The 20,117-nt window shown below is 43.3% G+C and overlaps 1 protein-coding gene across 4 annotated transcripts in view; it reads right to left on the reverse strand.

Annotated features, from left to right (window-relative positions):
• The window catches only part of LOC140211233 (SRSF protein kinase 3), a 49,459-nt gene extending 31,692 nt beyond the window's left edge, over window positions 1-17,767 (reverse strand). Inside the window, exons 1-3 of one of the 4 annotated variants that reach the window (XM_072280867.1) lie at window positions 17,435-17,767; window positions 7,194-7,235; window positions 2,164-2,262 (exon numbers count right to left, since the gene is read on the reverse strand). In XM_072280867.1, the coding sequence (XP_072136968.1) occupies window positions 2,164-2,218 (55 nt within the window). In that variant the 5' untranslated portion in view covers window positions 2,219-2,262; window positions 7,194-7,235; window positions 17,435-17,767. Of the gene's footprint in view, window positions 1-2,163; window positions 2,263-7,193; window positions 7,236-7,400; window positions 7,552-17,434 lie in introns of all 4 variants that reach the window. The other 3 variants (XM_072280866.1, XM_072280865.1, XM_072280868.1) reach the window with 3 other exon arrangements.
• Between the last annotated feature and the right edge of the window lie 2,350 nt (window positions 17,768-20,117).

Here is a 20,117-nt window from a genome sequence, read left to right on the forward strand (position 1 = left end):
TGCCCACGGGTTTGTATCCCACCGGAATAAATCCAATTGCAATCAAGTATCACACATCAAAGTTGCTGGTGAACACAGCAGGCCAGGCAGCATCTGTAGGGAGAGGTGCAGTCGACGTTTCAGGCCGAGACCCTTTGTCAGGACTGCTCCCTACACAACCACTAAGCACATCTTTCCCTCCCCCCCTCTCTCTGCATTCCGCAGGGATCGCTCCCTACACAACTCCCTTGTCCATTCGTTCCCCCCATCCCTCCCCACTGATCTCCCTCCTGGCACTTATCCGTGTAAGCGGAACAAGTGCTACACATGCCCTTACACTTCCTCCCTCACCACCATTCAGGGCCCCAAACAGTCCTTCCAGGTGAGGCAACACTTCACCTGTGAGTCGACTGGGGTGATATACTGCATCTGGTGCTCCGGATGTGGCCTTTTATATATTGGCGAGACCCGACGCAGACTGGGAGACTGCTTTGCTGAACATCTACGCTCTGTCCGCCAGAGAAAGCAGGATCTCCCAGTGGCCACACATTTTAATTCCACATCCCATTCCCATTCTGACATGTCTATCCACGGCCTCCTCTACTGTAAAGATGAAGCCACACTCAGGTTGGAGGAACAACACCTTATATTCTGTCTGGGTAGCCTCCAACCCGACGGCATGAACATCGACTTCTCCAACTTCCGCTGAGGCCCCACCTCCCCCTCGTACCCCATCTGTTACTCATTTTTGTGCACACATTCTTTCTCTCACTCTCCTTTTTCTCCCTCTGTCCCTCTGAATATACCTCTTGCCCATCCTCTGGGTTCCCCCCCCCCCCTTGTCTTTCTCCCTAGGCCTTCTGTCCCATGATCCTCTCATATCCCCTTTGCCAATCACCTGTCCAGCTCTTGGCTCCATCCCTCCCCCTCCTGTCTTCTCCTATCATTTTGGATCTCCCCCTCCCCCTCCCACTTTCAGAACTCTTACTAACTCTTCCTTCAGTTTGTCCTGACGAAGGGTCTTGGCCTGAAAGGTCGACTGTACCTCTTCCTAGAGATGCTGCCTGGCCTGCTGCGTTCACCAGCAACTTTGATGTGTGTTGCTTGAATTTCCAGCATCTGCAGAATTCCTGTTGTTTGCAATCAAGTATCAATATTTTCCAGGCAAATAAATATACTGAAGCAAAATTAAACAAAGTCACATTGCATGCTTTTAAACAAATCGTGCCAGTTGCCACTTTGCATGCTGAACTAGACTGGGAGTTTATTGTTGAGCATTAGATTCAGAGTATCCAACTGTAAAAATATTTACTAAGTTGAGTGAAAGAGTAACAATTCCTAAAGAATACGGTGCAACTTGCCTGGCTTCTGTTTGGTTTTAATGGAAGCACAAATCAAGGATAAAAAGCTCTGCTGCTCCTGTCCGAACTCTCACCCGTCATCCTCATGCTTACTGACCAGTATTGGCTCCCATTTCATCAACTCCTTTATTGTAAAGTTCTCTCACCTTGTTTTTAGATCCCTCTGTGGGTTTGCCCTTCCTATCTCTGAAATGGCCTCATATTAAATTGTCTCCCGATTTCTGTTCTAGGGCGTTCAAATGCCAGTGTAGGAATCAGCTTGCCCCGCACACAGGGAAGAGAAGAAGAATGTAAAATATTATGTGATATATTATCGGTTTTGCTCAGTTTTCTTTTAAAAGGCAACTGGTTTAAGAGTAAGATCCATCCCCAAATCCTTTTCCATGGAGTGCTGCCACAAGAAATCAGCATCCATCATGAAAAGCGACCCCCCCCTCACCCCCGCCAACATCCAGGGCATGCCTTCTTGCTGTTCCCATTGGGAAAGAGGTACAGGAGCCTCAAGTCCCATACCACTGGGTTCAGGATCAGTTATTACCCCACAGCCATCAGACCCCTGATCCATCACTCAGTACTCCCCTGAATCCATGTGTTCGGTATCATTTTACCTGCACCTTTTGTCTTCTTTTGCACATTGGTGTCAGTTCGTCTGTTTATGTATAGCTTTTCATAAAATTCTACTGTATTTCCTTTTTCCTGTAAATGCTTGCAGGAAAATGAATCTCAAGGCAGAATATAGTAACATACATGTACTTTGAGAATAACTTTAACTTAAGTGCCCTTTGAAAATGTGGTTATTGCTGAACAGTAACCCTTGGCTCACCAATGCAGTACTCTGCTGGGTCTTCCTCTCCCTCCTCAACAAACTGCCTCGACATATTGGCGACTCGACTCGTGTGCTCTTGGCCAGGAACCTCTTGTCCTTTATATTGGAATTAGAAATGACAATGCTCGGTAACACACAAGCAGGAACATATTCTGCAAGGCAATTCGATCACAGGATTCTCAGTGCAGAATTCTAGATAATTAGTTGCTGGAACCATAGCAAGACAGAAATTGTGTTCTTTTTCTCTGGCTGTACAGAATATATACGTAATACAGTATTGTGGGTGTAAGTTAAATCTGCAAGATTAATGTACAGTTTAGTATTTTAACATGGATGATTAATTCACCAAACTGCTGCACGATAAAAGAACATAATACACAGAAAATATAATAATCAGGAGTTTATGTATATATGATATTTCACATCCCTGTACTCTCTATGGAGACATGAATCGTGTTGAGCATTGATTTTCAGCAGAGTGAGACTAGAACCAGAAGTCACAGGTTAAGGGTGAGGCGTGAAATACTTCAGGGGAACCTGTGTGAGGGTGTGGAATGAGTTGCCAGCAGAAGTGGTAGATACAGGTTTGATTTCAACATTCAGGAGAAATTTGAATAAGTACATGGATGGGAGAGATACATTGAACATCGAGCATACACCGGAACAGCACAGGATCACGCCCTTTGGCCCAGAATGTTTTGCCAAATGAATTAAATTAGTGATCAAATGGCTAACTAGACTAATCCCTCCTGACTGCACAATGTCCAAATCCCTCCATTTCCCTCCCATTCATGTGTCTATCTATTAAGGTCTTGCTGTTAACAGTCTTTTTACATTTGACAAGGTGCAACTCTTTGCATTTTGCCAGGTTAAACTCCGTCTGCCATTTCTCTGCTCAGATCTGGAAATGATCTATATCCTGCTGGATTTTTTTGCCAGTCATCTACGCTATCCACAACACCACCAATCTTCATATCATCTGCAAACTTACTAAGCCAATCATCAACAGTTTCATCCAGAATATTTATACACATCACAAACAGCAGAAGTCCCAGTACGGATACCTGCAGGACACCACTAATCACACACCTCCAGCTGGACTAAGCCATTTCGACCACTACTCTCTGTCTTCTGCGGGTATGAAGTGCTATGGTCTGGGTGTGGGTCAATAGGACTAGGCAGAATAACCTGTTTCTGTGCTGTAGTGCTTCATAACGCTACGAGTTTTCTTTTCTCCAGTCAGCTCCTATATCTTATGGACTTAAGCATCATTTTTGGCCCTGTATTCCACTGCAATCTGCTGTCTTGGCTGAAAGAGTGTTCTACCATCTGAATTGGAATGCAAGCCATCCAGAACATCCTATTCTCATAAACAACAGTGAGCTGCTAGTGAGCCAGACCACCCCACCCACCCTGACGAGGTAAAACTTGAGATGACCAGCTCCAAGGTGATCAGATATCCTGTCATTGCATTCCTGTCTGAAGGATGCCATGTAAAACTAACATATTTTCCAATGTTCTATAGATTCAGGCTCAGTTCCCGTGGACTGGAGGGTAGCTAATAGGCAATTATAGACCAGTTAGTCTGACATCAGTGGTGGGGAAGATGCTGGAATCAATTATAAAAGATGAAATAACGGCATATTTGGATAACAGTAGCAGGATAGGTCCGAGTCAGCATGGATTTATGAAGGGGAAATTATGCTTGACTAATCTTCTGGAATTTTTTGAGAATGTAACTCTGAAAATGGACATGGGAAAGCCAGTGGATGTAGTGTACCTGGACTTTCAGAAAGCCTTTGATAAGGTCCCACACAGGAGGTTAGTGGGCAAAATTAGAGCACATGGTATTGGTGGTAGGGTACTGACATGGATAGAAAATTGGTTGGCAGACAGGAAATAAAGAGTAGGGATTAACGGATCCTTTTCAGAATGGCAGGAAGTGACTAGTGGAGTACCGCAAGGCTCGGTGCTGGGACCGCAGCTATTTACAATATACATTAATGATTTAGATGAAGGGATTAAAAGTAACATTAGCAAATTTGCAGATGACACAAAGCTGGGTGGCAGTGTGAAATGTGCGGAGGATATTGTGATAATGCAGGATGACTTGGACAGGTTGGGTGAGTGGGCAGATGCATGGCAGATGCAGTTTAATGTGGATAAATGTGAGGTTATCCACTTTGGTGGCAAGAACAGGAAGGCAGATTACTAACTGAATGGTGTCAAGTTAGGAAAAGGGGAAGTTACAATGAGATCTGAGTGTCCTTGTTTATCAGTCACTGAAAGTAAGCATACAGGTACAGTAGGCAGTGAAGAAAGCTAATGGCATGTTGGCCTTCATAACAAGGGGAGTTGAGTGTAGGAGCAAAGAGGTCCTTCTGCGGTTGTACAAGGCCCTGGTGAGACCCCACCTGGAGTATTGTGTGCAGTTTTGGTCTCCAAATTTGAGGAAGGACATTCTTGCTATGGAGGGAGTGCAGCGTAGCTTCACTGGGTTAATTCCAGGCATGGCGGGAATGTCATATGTTGAAAGTTTGGAGCGACTGGGCTTGTATACACTGGAACTTAGAAGGATGAGAGGGGATCTGATTGAAATATATAAGATTATTAAGGGATTAGACATGCTAGAGGCAGGAAACATGTTCCCGATGTTGGGGGAGTCCAGAACCAGAGGCCACAGTTTAAGAATAAGGGGTAGACCATTTAGAATGGAGTTGAGGAAAAACTTTTTCACACAGGGGATTGTGGATCTGTGGAATGCTCTGCCTCAGAAGGCAGTGGAGGCCAATTCTCTGGATTCTTTCAAGCAAGAGTTAGATAGAGTTCTTAAAGATAGTGGAGTCAAGGGATATGGGGAGAAGGCAGGAATGGGGTACTGATTGTGGATAATCAGCCATGATCACAGTGAATGGCGGTGCTGGCTCGAAGGGCCGAATGGCCTACTCCTGCACCTATTGTCTATTTGCAGTTCACCAGCCTCAGTTCCTTCACTAGGCCTACACTTCAGCTTCCCCAACTCTCAGTCACATCGTCAAATCATTCTCAAACTATCTTATTTTGTGCTTTTACAAGGTTTCAGTCATTCAACAAATTAAATATTCATTTTACACTACATGTGCTAATCAATACAAATATCCAATCATGTGGCAGCAATTCAATGCATAAAAGCATGCAGACATGGTCAAGAGGCTCAGTTGTTGTTCAGACCAAACATATATAGACCTCTATCTAGGCTATTCAATAAGTTTCGATGCGATTACCCCCTCATTCTTCTAAAGCCCAGCGAGTGCAGACCCAGAGCCATCAAAAACTCCTCATACATTAACCCATTCAATCCCGGAATCATTCTCATGGACCTCTTCCAATGCCAGCTCATCTTTACTTGGGGTCAAAACTGCTCACAGCACTCCAAGTTCAGCTTTATTTGATTTTAAATGTGAATTGACAAGTTTATTCTTTCCCATTCTCTACGGGAACTGGAACTGGATGTATTTGATTAATCACCTGCAGAAGACAGACCATGTTAAGGACCTCAGCCCAACCACCTGCCCTTACTGGAGGATGATATTAGGCACAAAGCAGCCATGGGTGGAGAAGAACAGACACCCTGTCCCTTGTCACTTCTTCAAGCAACTGATGATCAAGGAATTATTTTCTAGGGGTCACAACAGAAAAATGAACAAAGGAAGTTTTATTGAGAAAGTATGAAATAAAATTTTAAAAAAAAGTTAACATATGTTGAATTTTATAATAACTCTGCACTGTCACAACAGTGCATTTTATCATTAAGTGCACCCGTTGTATTTTCCCAGGAGCAATTTGTTGCTACAGAAACAATTGCCATCTCAGAGACAGGAAAAGAAACCAGGATTCAGTCCCTATGGCAACGATCCTTTCTTAAGTGATGGCAAAGCTTTTAATGGACTGAGTTCCTCAACAGAATCTTTGAAAAAGTGGCCTCAGTACCTGGAAATCAAATAAAGCTAGGCTCTTTGAAATATTATCACAACGAATATAATAAATAGTGGGTTCTGCTTAAGTTATATTACTTCAGCTAAAACTGATGATATTGTATGGTATTATAGTTCACATTGTTGTTGTGGTCATCTTAATGTAAATAACTGAAACTCATTCAAAACTTCCAGTTATTTTCTTTTGCAATTTTAATCAGATTCAATTTTCATAGTCTCTGAGTGCATTTGCCATCTTGTAGAAAATTAGGGACCATTCTATACTTTAAAGGAGGGAATAAGGTTTCGATTTATGCCATAAATGAACCAGAAATAAGGTTTCACTTATCTATGGTAATTGAATGTAAGATTTACAGATAAGGAAACAATCATGATTTTAGCTTGTGACTCAGTGCATATTTTCCTTTTGATCGAGGACCAGGTTCTAATATGTTGGTGTAGCAACAGAAATCATTTTATATAATTACTCTTCCCTGATGTAAGTGACAGATGGGTGAATTATTTCCTAGGTAACTGATCTGAGGTGTTCAAAGTAGCTTGTGTTATTCAGAGCTGCATGGTCATTGGCTAATATTGAAAATGTCCCATAAGTTTTTTATTTATTTAGAGATGCAGGGCAAAATAGGCCCTTCTGGCCCTTTAAGATGCACCACCCAGCAATGTACAATTTAACCCTAACCTAATCCTGGGACAATTTACACTGACCAGCTTGGGAGGAAACCAGAGGGCCTGGAGAAATCTCACACATTTCACAGGGAGGACATACAGACTCCTGGGAGGATGCCGGGACTGAACGGCAAATTCCGATCCACCGAGCTGTAATAGCATTGTGCTAACCGCTACATCATCGAGGTACCGATCATGATGATACTGAGAGGAATCAGAGCTCAGTCCCTTCTTAAGTTTTATCATCATTAATAGTACAACGTCTTTTGTGGTTCAGACTATTGTGACAGGATGTGGGCGTCATCAGCATTAAATACCTTTCTTTAATTACTCCTGAAATGAATAGTTTACCAGGCAATTTCATCAGCTAGTTACGAGTCTACATACCAAAAGAAAGTAATCAGTTGATCTTCCTGCATTCTCTTGATCCTTTTCATTGCAGTGGAAAAGAGAAGACGGAAGGATATTACTTTATTTAAATAAAAGTACTACCAACAGGAACAGCAAAAGCATGGATAAATATCCACCAGCAACACATATTAGAAACAGAGCAAAGTAAACAGCAACAAACTGCAACCTATAATGATCACTCACCTTTCCAGCGAAATACCCTCAAGGACACTATTAAAGAATTTAACACTGAACCTCACGACAAGCCTTTGAAGTTGTAAGTAGGTTTATTATCAATGTCACCACGTACAGCCCTGAGATTCCTTTCGGTAGTTTAGAGATTGATGTCCAAAAACTTAAACACAGAAATAAGATATAATAATCATCAAAAGGAACATAAAACGTTTTGGAAGTAGAGCAATTTTTTAAACTTTTGAAGGGGCTTCAGCGATAACAGGTCGAGGTGAAGCAAGTTACTTGTGAAGAATAGGAATTGCAAGTATGTGTGTGAGGCCGGTGTTCTGTACTGGGTGTCAGATGTGGGAAGTCCGGGAGACTCCCACCCACCTGGACAGCCACACCTGTGCCAGGTGCATCAAGCTGCAGCTCCTTAGGGACTGGGTTAGGGAACTGGAGATGCAGCTTGATGACCTTTGTCTGGTCAGGGAGAGTGAGGAGCTACAGGTAAATAATCACACTGGGGCCTCGGAAGAAAGATAAGTGGGAAGCAGTCAGGAGAGGGAAGGGCAGGAGTCAGATACTAGAGAATACTCCTTTGGCTGTCCCTCTTAACAATAAGTACTCCTGTTTGAGTACTGTGGGGGGGGGGGAACGGCCTACCTGGGGGAAACATCAGTGGCCACGCCTCTGGCACAGAGTCCGGCCCTGTGGCTTAGAAGGGTAGGGAAAGGAAGAGGATGGCGGCAGTGATAGGGGACCCTATAGTTAGGGGGTCAGACATGCAATTCTATGGACGCAGGAAAGAAACACGGATGGTAGTTTGCCTCTCAGGTGCCAGAGTCCGGGATGTTTCTGATCGTGTCCACATGGAGCTTAGAAAAATAGAGGGCTATGGGTAAAGCTGAGGTAGTCCTAAGGTAGGGACATGTTTGGCACAGCTTGGTGGGCCAAAGGGCCTGTATTGTGCTGTAGGTTTTCTATGTTTCTCTATCCTGAAGTGGGAAGCTGAACAGCCAGAGGTCGTGGTACATATTGGTACCAACAACATAGGTAGGAAAAGGGAGGAGGTCCTGAAAGCAGACTACAGGGAGTGAGGAAAGAAGCTGAAAAGCAGGACCACAAGGGTAGTAATCTCAGGATTACTGTTTGTTCCATGTGACAGTGAGTATAGGAATAGATTGAGGTGGAGAATAAATGCGTGGCTGAGAGATTGGAGCAGGCGGCAGGGATTTGGATTTCAAAGGTTCAAAGGTTAAGTTTAATGTCAGAGAAATGTGTACAATATACATCCTGAAATGCTTTTTGTTGGCATTGATTTCTGGATCATTGGGACCTCTTTTGGGGCAGGTGTGATCTGTGCAATAAGGATGGGTTGCATTTGAATCTGAGGGGGACCAATATCCTGGCAGGCAGGTTTGCTAAAGCTGTTGGGGAGAGCTTAAACTAGAATTGCTGGGGGTTTGGAACCGAACTGAAGAGACAAAGGAAGGGGCAGTTGGCTCGCAAATAGAGAAAGGTTGTAGGCAGTGTGTGAGGGAGGATAGGCAGGTGATAGAGAAGGGATGCACTCAGACTGATGGTTTGAGATGTGTCTATTTTAATGTAACGAGTATCATGAACAAAGCAGATGAGCTTAGAGCGTGGATCAGCACTTGGAGCTATGATGTTGTGGCCATTACAGAGGCTTGGATGGTTCAGGGGCAGGAATGGCTACTTAGAGTGCCAGGCTATAGATGTTTCAGAAAGGACAGGGAGGGAAGCAAAACAGGTGGGGGCGTGGTACTGCTGATCAGAGATAGTGTCATGGCTACAGAAAAGGAGGAAGTCATGGAAGGATTGTCTACTGAGTCTTTGTGGGTGGAAGTTAGAAACAGGAAGGGGGTCAATAACTCTATTGGGTGTTATTTTTTTTTATATAGACCACCCAACAGTAACAGGGACATTGAGGAGCAGATAGGGAGACAGATTCTGGAACAGTGCAATAATAACAGGGTTGTCATGATGGGAGATTTTAATTTCCCCAATATTGATTGGCATTTCCCTAGAGCAAGGGATTTAGATGGGGTGGAGTTTGTTAGGTGTGCTCAAGAAGGTTTTCAGACACAATATGTAGATAAGCCTACAAGAGGAGAAGCTGTACTTGATCTGGTATTGGGAAATGAGTCTGGTCAGGTGTCAGGTGGGAGAGCATTTTGGAGATAGTGATCACAATTCCACCTCCTTTACCATAGCATTGGAGAGGGATAGGAGAAGACAAGTTAGGAAATCTTTTAATTGGAGTATGGGGAAATATGAGGCTATCAGGCAGGAACTTGGATGTATATAAATTGGGAGCAGATGTTCTCAGGGAAATGTACAGCAGAAATGTGGCAAATGTTCAGAGGATCTTTGCATGGCGTTCTGCATAGGTACGTTCCAAGGAGACGGGGAAAGAATGGCAGGGTACAGGAATCATGGTATACAAAGGCTGTAGAAAATCTAGTCAAGAAGAAAAGCTTATGAAAGGTTCAAAAAACTAGATAATGATAGAGATCTAAAAAATTATAAGGCTAGCAGGAAGGAGCTTAAGAATGAAATTAGGACAGCCAGAAGGGGCCATGAGGAGGCCTTGGCAAGCAGGATTAAGGAAAACCTCAAGACATTTGACAAGTATGTGAAGAGCAAGAAGATAAGACGTGAGCGAATAGGACCAATCAAGTGTAACACTGGAAAAGTGCGTATGGAACCGGTGGAGGTAGCGGAGGTACTAACACAACAAAAAGGGACCTTGGTGATTGTAGGAATGACTTACCGTGGACTGAAAAGCTTGAGCATATAGACATTAAGAAAGAGGATGTGCTGAAGCTTTTGGAAATGTTGCAGATGTTGTTCCCTTATTCAAGATAGGGAGTAGAGATAGCCCAGGAAATTATTGACCAGTGAGTCTTACATCAGTGGTTGGTAAGCTGATGGAGAACATCCTGCGAGGCAGGATTTATGAACATTTGCGGAGGCATAATATGATTAGGAATAGTCAGCATGGGTTTGTCAAAGGCAGGTTATGCCTTACGAGCCTGATTAAATTTTTTGAGGATGTGACTAAACACATTGATGAAGGTAGAGCTGTAGATGTAGTGTATATGGATTGTAGCAAGGCAATTGATAAGGTTCCTCATGCAAGGCTTAATTGAGAAAGTAAGGAGGCATGGGATCCAAGGGGACCTTGGTTTGTGGATCCAGAATTGGCTTGCACACAGAAGGCAAAGAGTGGTTGTAGGCAGGTCATATTTTGCATGGAGGCCAGTGACCAGTGGTGTTCTGCAGGGATCTGTTCTAGGATCCCTGCTTTTCGTGATTTTTATAAATGACCTGGATGAGGAAGTGGAGGGATAGGTTAGTAAGTTTGCTAATGACACAAAGGTGGGGGTGTTGTGGATAGTCTAGAGGGTTGTCAAGAGTTAAAGCGTGACATCGATAAGATGCAGAACTGGGCCGAGAAGTGGCAGACGGAGTTCAACCCAGATAAGTTTGAGGTGGTTCATTTTAGTAGGCCAAATATGATGACAGAATATAGTATTAATGGTAAGACTCTTGGCAGTGTGGAGGATCAGAGGGATCTTGGGGTCCGAGTTCATAGGACACTCAAAGCTGCTGCGCAGGTTGACTCTGTGGTTAAGAAGGCATATGGTGTATTGGCCTTCATCAACTGTGGAACTGAATTCAAGGGACATGAGGTAATGTTAAAGCTATACAAGACATTAATTAGACCCCACTTGGAGTAGTGTGTTCAGTTCTGGTCACCTCATTACAGGAAGAATGTGGAAACTATAGAAAGGGTACAAGGATATTGCCTGGATTGGGGGGATGCCCTATGAGAATAGGTTGAGTGAACTCGGCCTTTTCTCCTTGGAGTGACAGAGGATGAGAGGAGACTTGATAGAGGTATGTAAGATGATGAGGGATATTGATCATATGGATAGTCAGAGGCTTTTTCCCAGGGCTGCAATGGCTAACACAAAAGGGCACAGTTTTAAGGTGCTTAAAAAACACAGAGAGTGGTGAGTGTGTGGAATGGACTGCCGGCAACAGTGGTGAAAGCAGATACAATAGGGTCTTTTATGGACAGGTACATGGAGCTTAGGAAAATGGAGGGCTATGGGTGACCCTAGGTAATTCCTAAGGTAGGGACATGTTTGGCAACGCTTTGTGGGCCAAAGGGCCTGTATTGGGCTGTAGGTTTTCTATGTTTCTAAATTTTTCAACTTCCCTTCTGCCTGTGGCTTGCCTCCAGAAAAGGTGGAAGTATTTTTTTAATACTAGGAAATACCCTTCATGCTGAAGGAAACCGCAATGGGGCTATTTAGTAACCTGGAACACATTGATACACTGTCAGTGCCCATTTGCCTCTTGTGGATTTGTATGGGCAGAAGGTATAAGGAAAGTCTTCCCTAGTGTATCTGCAAGTCGCTGCATGAAATATGTAGTCAATCAGCCCACTGAGAGAAGAAGCGTGTTAGAATTTGTATCAAGTGGTTGATCCTTGAGTCTGCACTGGCCATCTCAGTGACAAAGATAGAAACAGAGTGAAGGCAAGAGGGGGATATACTGACTATCCAATTTCTCAGTGTGGTGCTCTGCCTGAATATTTTCAGATCAACAAGGGATCAGTGAACAGCTTGCATTGCAGCTCTTCATTCCTCTTAATGGCCTCTACATTTTATATTGCTGCAGGCTCTACAGGAAAAATGCAGCAAGCAAAACTAATTGCTGTGTCACCTTCAGCACGTCCAGACAGAGAAGCAGGTTTCAGGTTATGCTAATCCCCAACCATAGAATTCCTGCAATTTACAGATCGGAAAGAGGCCGTTTGATCCATTACGTCTCAACCACCAGCTTGGTTATCTCCAATTTCCTGGAAACAACTGCTGTATAAGATGAACTACAAGCTGCCTGGTATGCCCAGTGTTTAACTCTTTGCTTCTCAGTGTATGCAAAAGAAGCAGGTGTAGAGCTGATGTGTTAGGCCATAGGATACAGGTGCAGAATGAGGCCACTCAAGGCATCGTATCAGCTCCACCATTCCATCATGGCTGACTTTTTATCCCATTCAGCTCCAGTCTCCTGGTTCTGCTCGTAACCTTTGATGCCTTGTCTAATCAAGAACCTATCAATGTCTGCTTTAAATATAGTCAATAACTTAGCCCCTATGGGTTCACCACCCTCTGGCTAAAGAAATTCCTCCTCGTCTCCGTTCTAAGTGGACGCTCCTTTGTTCTGAGGCTGTGTTCTCAAGTCCGAGACTCACCTATTACAGGAAACATACTCTCCACATCCACTATATCTAGATCTTTCAATATTCAATAGGCTTCAAACAGATGCCCCCTCATCCTTCTGAAATCCAGAGTTTTGCATGCCTTACCAATTTTGATCATAGAAAGCATCCTATCTGGATGCATCACGGGTTGCTGTGGCAACTGCTCATCACGTGACCACAAGAATCCACAGAAAGTCATTGACACAGCTCAGCATATCAGGGAAACCAGCCTCTCCTTCATGAACTGTCTATACTTTCCACTGTCTCAGTAAAGCAGCCAGCAAAATCAAAAGCCCCACCACCCCAGAAGTCTCTATTCTCACCCATCCTATTGGTGTCAGAAGATTGAAAAGCCTGAAAGCATGTACCACTACACTGTTATAAGACAATAAATGGTTTGCTACCATGATAAGCTGGACTCGACCTCACAATCTACTTCATTAGGACCTTGTACCATATTGCCTACCTACACTGCCCTTTGTCCATAGCTGTTACACTGTATTCGGAATTCTATTCTTCAAGGAGCAGTGTCTCAGAAAAGCGGCTACTATCATGAAGGACCCCCTCCACCCAGCACATGCCCTCCTCTCATTGTTACCATCAGGAAGGAGGTACAGAAGCCTGAAGGCACACACTCAGCGATTCAAGAACAGCTTCTTCCTCTCTGCCATCCAATTTCTAAATGGACATTGGACCAATGAACACTACTTCATTAAGTCAAGATGTTGGTAAGACCTCAGACAAAGTTAGGAATTAAAAGGTTGAGCATAGTGTGACTCGTGTCCTGAGCTGCATATATTTCAATGCAAGAAATATCTTAACAAAGGCGGATAACAGTGCTGGAGATGAGGTAGCTGGTTTACAGACAGAGGCAGTGCAGTGAGGAGAGGCTGTGCAGTGAGGAGAGGCTGTTGATAGGGCAAAATTGCAGTCAACAGAATGAGTCACAAGTGAAAGTCAGACAAAATTGAAAAGGGTGAATACAGTACTGAAGGTATGTATCTGAGTGCACACAGTATACAGAATAAGGTAGATGAACTTGCAGCACAGTTGCAGAGTGGCAGAGTAGGCATCATGGAATCATGGCTGAAAGATTCGAGCTGGGAGCTTAATGTCCAAGGATGCACTTTGCATCTAAAAGATAGGCAGGAAGGAAGGGGGCGGTGTTGCTGTTGGTAAAAAAGTGAAATCAAATCATTAGAAAGAGGTGACATGGGGTTGGAAGGGAGTAAGTCATGATGAAATGGCAGAGCAGATTCGATGAGCCAGATGGCCTAATTCTGCTCCTATATCTTATGGTCTTATGTACTTAAGACCATTGAAGAAAGGGAAGGGAGAGGAGCACCAGAGGGAGGTGACAGGCAGACAAGGTGAGAAAAGGAAACAGGAATAGGGAATGATGGAGAGGGAGGGGGAAATTGCCAGAAGTCCAAGAAATCAAAGTCCATGCCATCAGGTTGGAGACGACCCAGTCAGAATGCAAGGTGATCCTCAGCAATCAAAAACAAGCAGCCAGGTCTCCTACCCTCTCTGATCATATTGTACCTTCTCCAGCCCTTTATCTGTTTTACCTATCAGCCCCAGCTGTTTACTTCACCCCTCCCCTTCTCCTGGTTTCACCTATCACCTTGTACTTCTTCCTCCACCCCCCCCCCCCACCTTCTTGCCCTAACTTGTCATCTTCTTTTCCCGTTCTGATTAAGGGTCTCAGCCTGAAAAGTCCACTGTTTACCCTTTACCATAGATGCTGCCTGGCCTGCTGAGTTCCTCCAGCAGTTTGTGTGTGTAACACAACATCACTACTTTTTTTTTTAATTCTGTTTTTGCGCTACTTATCTTAATTTAACTATTTGGCATACATACAGATGTACTTACTGTACTTCACTAGATCTTTATTTACTGTAATTTGTTTTTTATATTTATCATGTATTGCATTGTACTGCTACTGCTAAGTTAACAAATTTCATGTGTATGTCGGTGATATAAACTCGATTGTGATTCTATTATTGTTTTACCCTACTTTACCTCAATGCACTGTGTAATGATTTGATCTGTATGACCAGTGTTGCAAGATAAAGCCTTTCACTGCATCTTGGTACATATGACAGTCATAAAACAATTCCAATATTGGCTCTATATTTACAGGCATGGTTTGGGGGAGTCCAGCAGGTGGCTAGCCTGGACCGGTGGAGGTCATGTTGAAGCAGCAGGCCTTCATTACTGTATGCCAGGCCATTTTCTGCTCAAGGAGGAAAGCCCAGCTGAAGAGACTGTAAGCAGATACTGCTCTAACGATCTGTGAGGAGATGTGAGATGTGAGGAAGGGAGCTGGGTGGGGAGGGATAGATTGGGAAGCATGCGTGAGACCGTGCTTCGTTCCTGACAATTGGGGGTTGGGGGAAGTGTTAGCCTCTGTGACAGTGAAAGCTAAAAACATTAGGGCTGTTAGAAGGCATCAGTGTAAAAGAGAGGCTCAGAGTAATAGGGTCCTTGAAGGGCCCAGTGGCAGAACTGTAGACATACCCAATTAATATGGTGTTGCAGAAAAGGCCTCCATCTCTGCTGGTAGGAGCTCCCTCCTCAATGCCCCCCCAACCCCATGAAACACAGCAGTAATGAAGTGTAAATTTTCCCCCTAGTTGTACAAGGTAATTCCACTTAAAGATGTTAAAGCAGTGTTCTATTTCCTCAGTATCCCATACCTGCCACTATAAAAGGGGCATTTACCATGTTTCCATTGTGCTGGAGAAATAATGTCAATCACACCATCACCCCTGCATTAGCTCTAAGCTCTGTCCCTATCTTGCAGTGTCATTGGTTGGAGCTGGTGGTGGCCTGGGAAATAAAACATAGGTATGAATAAAGGTTTGGAGGAGGCATAACTCCCCCTTCATTGAGGAAGTGTAAATTAAGCTTTGTTGAGAGATACAACCCCAGTTGCTTTCATGCCAGCAACAACTACACCTCATTTTCATCCTCTCTCTCCCCCTCTCCTCCCCCACCCCCACTTTGCTCCTGTGAAATCCTGTCAACTGCAGTCTGAAGCCCTTATTTCCCTTCAGCATGTTGTCTCCATGAAATGTAAATGTCTCTGAAATGGTTCATCCTTGTGTTCTTGTTGTCGAGGGGCTAGAGAGGAAGGAGTCAGGTGGGAGGGGGTTTGAGATTAATCAGGTGTGTGGTAAACCAGAATGGAGTAGCTGTAGTTATGGATGACAGATCAAGGATCAACTTTATTCCACATATATGTTGACATATATTAGGAACTCTGTGGTGTGACAGGCAACAAGAAACATTTTTCAACAACTATAAAAATAAAGACTTTGCCAAAAAATAAATGTAGGCGGTTGAAACATGGATGTGGAATAAAATATACATAAATTCATAAATACCAGCAGGTATTTACAATGTAATAAGCAGCATTATAAAATGTGGTCAAAATTGTTTACTGTACAATGGAGTGACTGAGGAAATAGAGAGAGAGAGAGAGAGAGAGAGATGAGGGAGGGCTAACTGGAATGGTTGATCAGGTGAACTGCCTAGGGGAAGCAACTTCTAAAAGGTACATATAAATATAATTATAAATGCACCAATTACTGTGCTCCAAGTCAACAGATAGGAAAGACAGGAAAAGGATGCTAGGGAATGGTAAAGTTCTCAGTACCTGATTGGTTATTTCCCCCATCCATAGCAAGGAATTTTACCTTTCCGTAGTATTTTCAGTTACTAGATTTGGCCACACCATGTGGATTATGCTAGGAATAAACAAACACACCTATATACAGTGGCCACTTTATTAGGTCCACTTGCACACCTGCTCATTAATTGAAATATCTAATCAGCCAATCATGTGGCAACAACTCAATGCATAAAAGCATACAGACTTGGTCATGAGGTTCAGATGTTGTTCAGACCAAATATCAGAATAGCAGGAAATGTGATCTAATTGACTTTGACGTGGAATGATCGTTGGTGCCAGTAAACGTGGTGGTTTGAGTACCTCAGAAACTGCTGATCTTGGATTTTCACACACCACAGCCTCTAGAGTTTACCAAGAATGGTGCAAAAATGCCTTGTCAATGAGAGAGGCCATTAAACAATTTTGACCACTTTTTATAATGCTGCTTACATTATAAATACATGCTGGTATTTAGATGACAGTAACTCAAATGAGCGTGCATTACAACAGTGGTGTGCAGAGAGCATCACTGAACATACAACATTTTGAGCCTTGAGGTGGAGGCAGAAGACCATAAACATACACATCGTGGCCAGCTCATTAGCAGCTGGGAGCGCCTAATAAAGTCGCCAGACTGTGGATTTGGAAATTGTCGGGTGTCACCTCAAGTTGGCTCTCCTGCTGAACTGTCAGTCACAGAGTGAGCATGACGCCAACTCCTTGACATTTCAGTTGCCAAAGACAACTGACAAGTGGAAACTACAAAGTAAGTGCAGAACAAATCGTAATACAAGCTACGCATTTTAGGGTCATAAGTTTATCTAAGAGGCACTATGTTAATGCAACTTGCCATTTATGCATTGTTCTGCAATGGGTCAAACATCCCATTCAAATTCAGATTCATTGACTTACCGCATACGCGTCAAAACATACTGTGAAATACAGTAACAACCAACATCACCTACCGGAGAGAGCCCACAAGTGCCACCACACATAGCATGCCAACAATGTTCAGCAGATCGCCTTTGAGACTTTCATGACCAATTGCATGAGGCTTCCAATAGGTCCTGGTCCCATTGTACTCACCGTTTTTCCGGTGTGTGGGTTCACAAATTATCTCCTATAACAGGAAAAGTCCGCCCTGAAGAATTGCTGTCAGTGTGACTGCTTTAATTCAATCTGGGGTTCGATCAAGATTCAGCTACAACTCAGGAATAAAGTCCCGCTGTGATCAATTTACGGGACTATCCGCTTACAATGCCCTATTCTAGATTTATAGTTTACTTTGCAAAAAAAAAGGAAACCGCCTTCAAAAGGGAACCTCAGTTTACATGGAGTGCTGTCTGTTTTAAATTGCTAGGGCTTCTCCAGCCGGGAAGCTGCTGACTATTCTAACTGCAGAGCAGAGCAAAGCAAAGCGGCGCAGCAGGATAAGTTAAATAGTCTAAACCAGTGGGAGGAGTCCGTAGTTACCTCAGTATAGCAATGGTTACTACACCAATAGATATAGATATTATAACTGGCTGGGTTGTGGGGAGGAGTGAGAGTGGGAGTGGGGTGGGGGAAGGGAAGAGAAGAGACCGACCGGGACCGTTGTTTGTTCAACACAATGCATTTCACTGTGTGATGCGATGTTTCAATGTGCACATGACAAATAAAGCTCTTTTTGCGTCACGATAGTACAGCGGTTAGCACGAAACTATTACAGCTTAGAGCGTTCTGGACTTGCGAGTTCAATTCCAGCACTACCTGTAAGGAGTTTGTATATTCTTCCCGTGGACTGCATAGGTTTCCTCCCACAGTCTAAATACGTACCGGTTGGTAGGTTAATTGGTCATTGTAAATTGTCCCGTGATTAGGCTAGGGTTAAACAGGTGGCGCCAGAAGAACCTGTTCTGCACTGTATCTCTAAATAAATTGATTAATTAAGATTACTGTGCTCCACGGCTGCTGATTATAAGGATGTGGAAAATACTCAGTATCAGTAGTGGAGTTGCTCGATGTTGGTCTGCGTGATGAGTGTAGCTTGGAACAAACAAGGACTCGTAGACAGGGAAATTCCTCCCAAGTCACCTCCAGTTACTTTACCAGTGAACAGCTGGCCACAGAGTGAGGACAAGGTCACCTGCCTGACCGCTCAGCTAAGACGACTGCAAGAGGAAACTGCAGTAAGTACAGACCAATGCAAAATGCTTGCCTCAGATAATGTTGTAGTCCCTCCCCATCCAGACTTTCCTTCTCTCAGATGACACCTCTTCTGCAGATAACACTCTAATAGTTAAGGGTAACATAATACTGAAGTAGAGGTCAGAGACACTGTACTAAAGCCATTCCATGTCATTTGGGAAGAGGAATTTAAAAATATTTCTGACTTTTTCTCACGGTTTGGATATTTTAACAGTACAATTCTATAAGACAGGAGATGGCAAGTCCTCTTAATAAAAACACAGAGACATGACACTTTCTAGGAATCAATAACTTTAAATGATTATAAAATGTCTTAAGATATTGCCAGAAAAGAGGTTAAACAGAAAATAGCTCAACATAAATACTAAATGTTAAGGCCCATATTAAGACGTGGGTTTTAGTTAGTAGATGGGGATTAATTCCTGTTAGGGAAAATATGAATTAAAGTGGGTGCGTGTCCCAGTAACAAGAGATGGTGTACGGCAATAACTACAGAAAGTGGAGTGGGACAGAAGCGTGGTGGTGGTTCTGACCCCATTGACCTAATCCTTGTTACTTTGCCAAATTCATGGACAAAATGAATAAAACATCAGATTCAGACTCAACAAACATTAATCAGGCCTACTCTTACAAGCTGCTCTCTGTCTTCCTTAGCACAAGTTAGTTTTAATTACCTCTGCATCATCTATAAAAGTCTTCAGAAAGCAGTCTGCCTGTTTCAGCTTTACAAGTCATTCTGATAGGCAGCCATAAATATTCTGCTGGAATTTAGGCTGTTAGAAATACAAGAGTAGGTGAACTGGAAACAAAGAATAGAGAATAACTGAGCTCAGCTTTAATTCAAAGGTTAATTTTGAAAGTATATTTAGTTATCACATATGTTACAGTGCATAAGTCTTGGCAGCTTGTTATAAAGAGGGCCCTGACCCCAATCTGTCAAGAACTGTGTGGTGGCTGCCCATGCGTCAGCCTCCCCACTTCAAACAATGCACAGGCGTTCTCCATTGCAGGGATCCATCCTAGCATCTTGGATTATGTCCCATGGTGATCAGCAAGTGGTGAAGGGGGAGAATTATGAGGTCTGGAAACCCTTCAGAATATATGGATCCTGGATCAACCTCCAGCAACCTGAGGACCTTCCAATAGACAACCCCTTAGGAGAACATCATTCCCGACCCAAGTGATTACACTACTTGGCTCAATGGTAGCAGTCATTATGCTATGGTCATGGACTCACAGCCCCATTTGGAGTTTTGAACACTTAATCCAGATTAACACTCAAAAGTAGGTGTGATAGCAGTTCCACAGCATGATAACTAGCCTCATTGTTGATTGTGGGTGTTGACTGTGTGTAAATGGGCCATTTCATTTCCCTCCCTTGCAACAGTGAACATACTTCAAATGTAATTAATTAACTGTGAAGTCCTTTGGCACATCTTGAAGCTGTGAAGGATTAATCATTGAAGTTCAAAGTTCGAAGTAAAATTTATTAAGAGAGTACATACATGTCACCACACACAACCCTGAGATTCTTTTTCCTGCAGGCATACTTAGCAAGTCTATAGAACAGTAACTGTAAACA

The sequence above is a fragment of the Mobula birostris genome, chromosome 16 (genome assembly GCF_030028105.1).
Source record: "Mobula birostris isolate sMobBir1 chromosome 16, sMobBir1.hap1, whole genome shotgun sequence".
Taxonomy (NCBI): Eukaryota; Metazoa; Chordata; class Chondrichthyes; order Myliobatiformes; family Myliobatidae; genus Mobula; species Mobula birostris.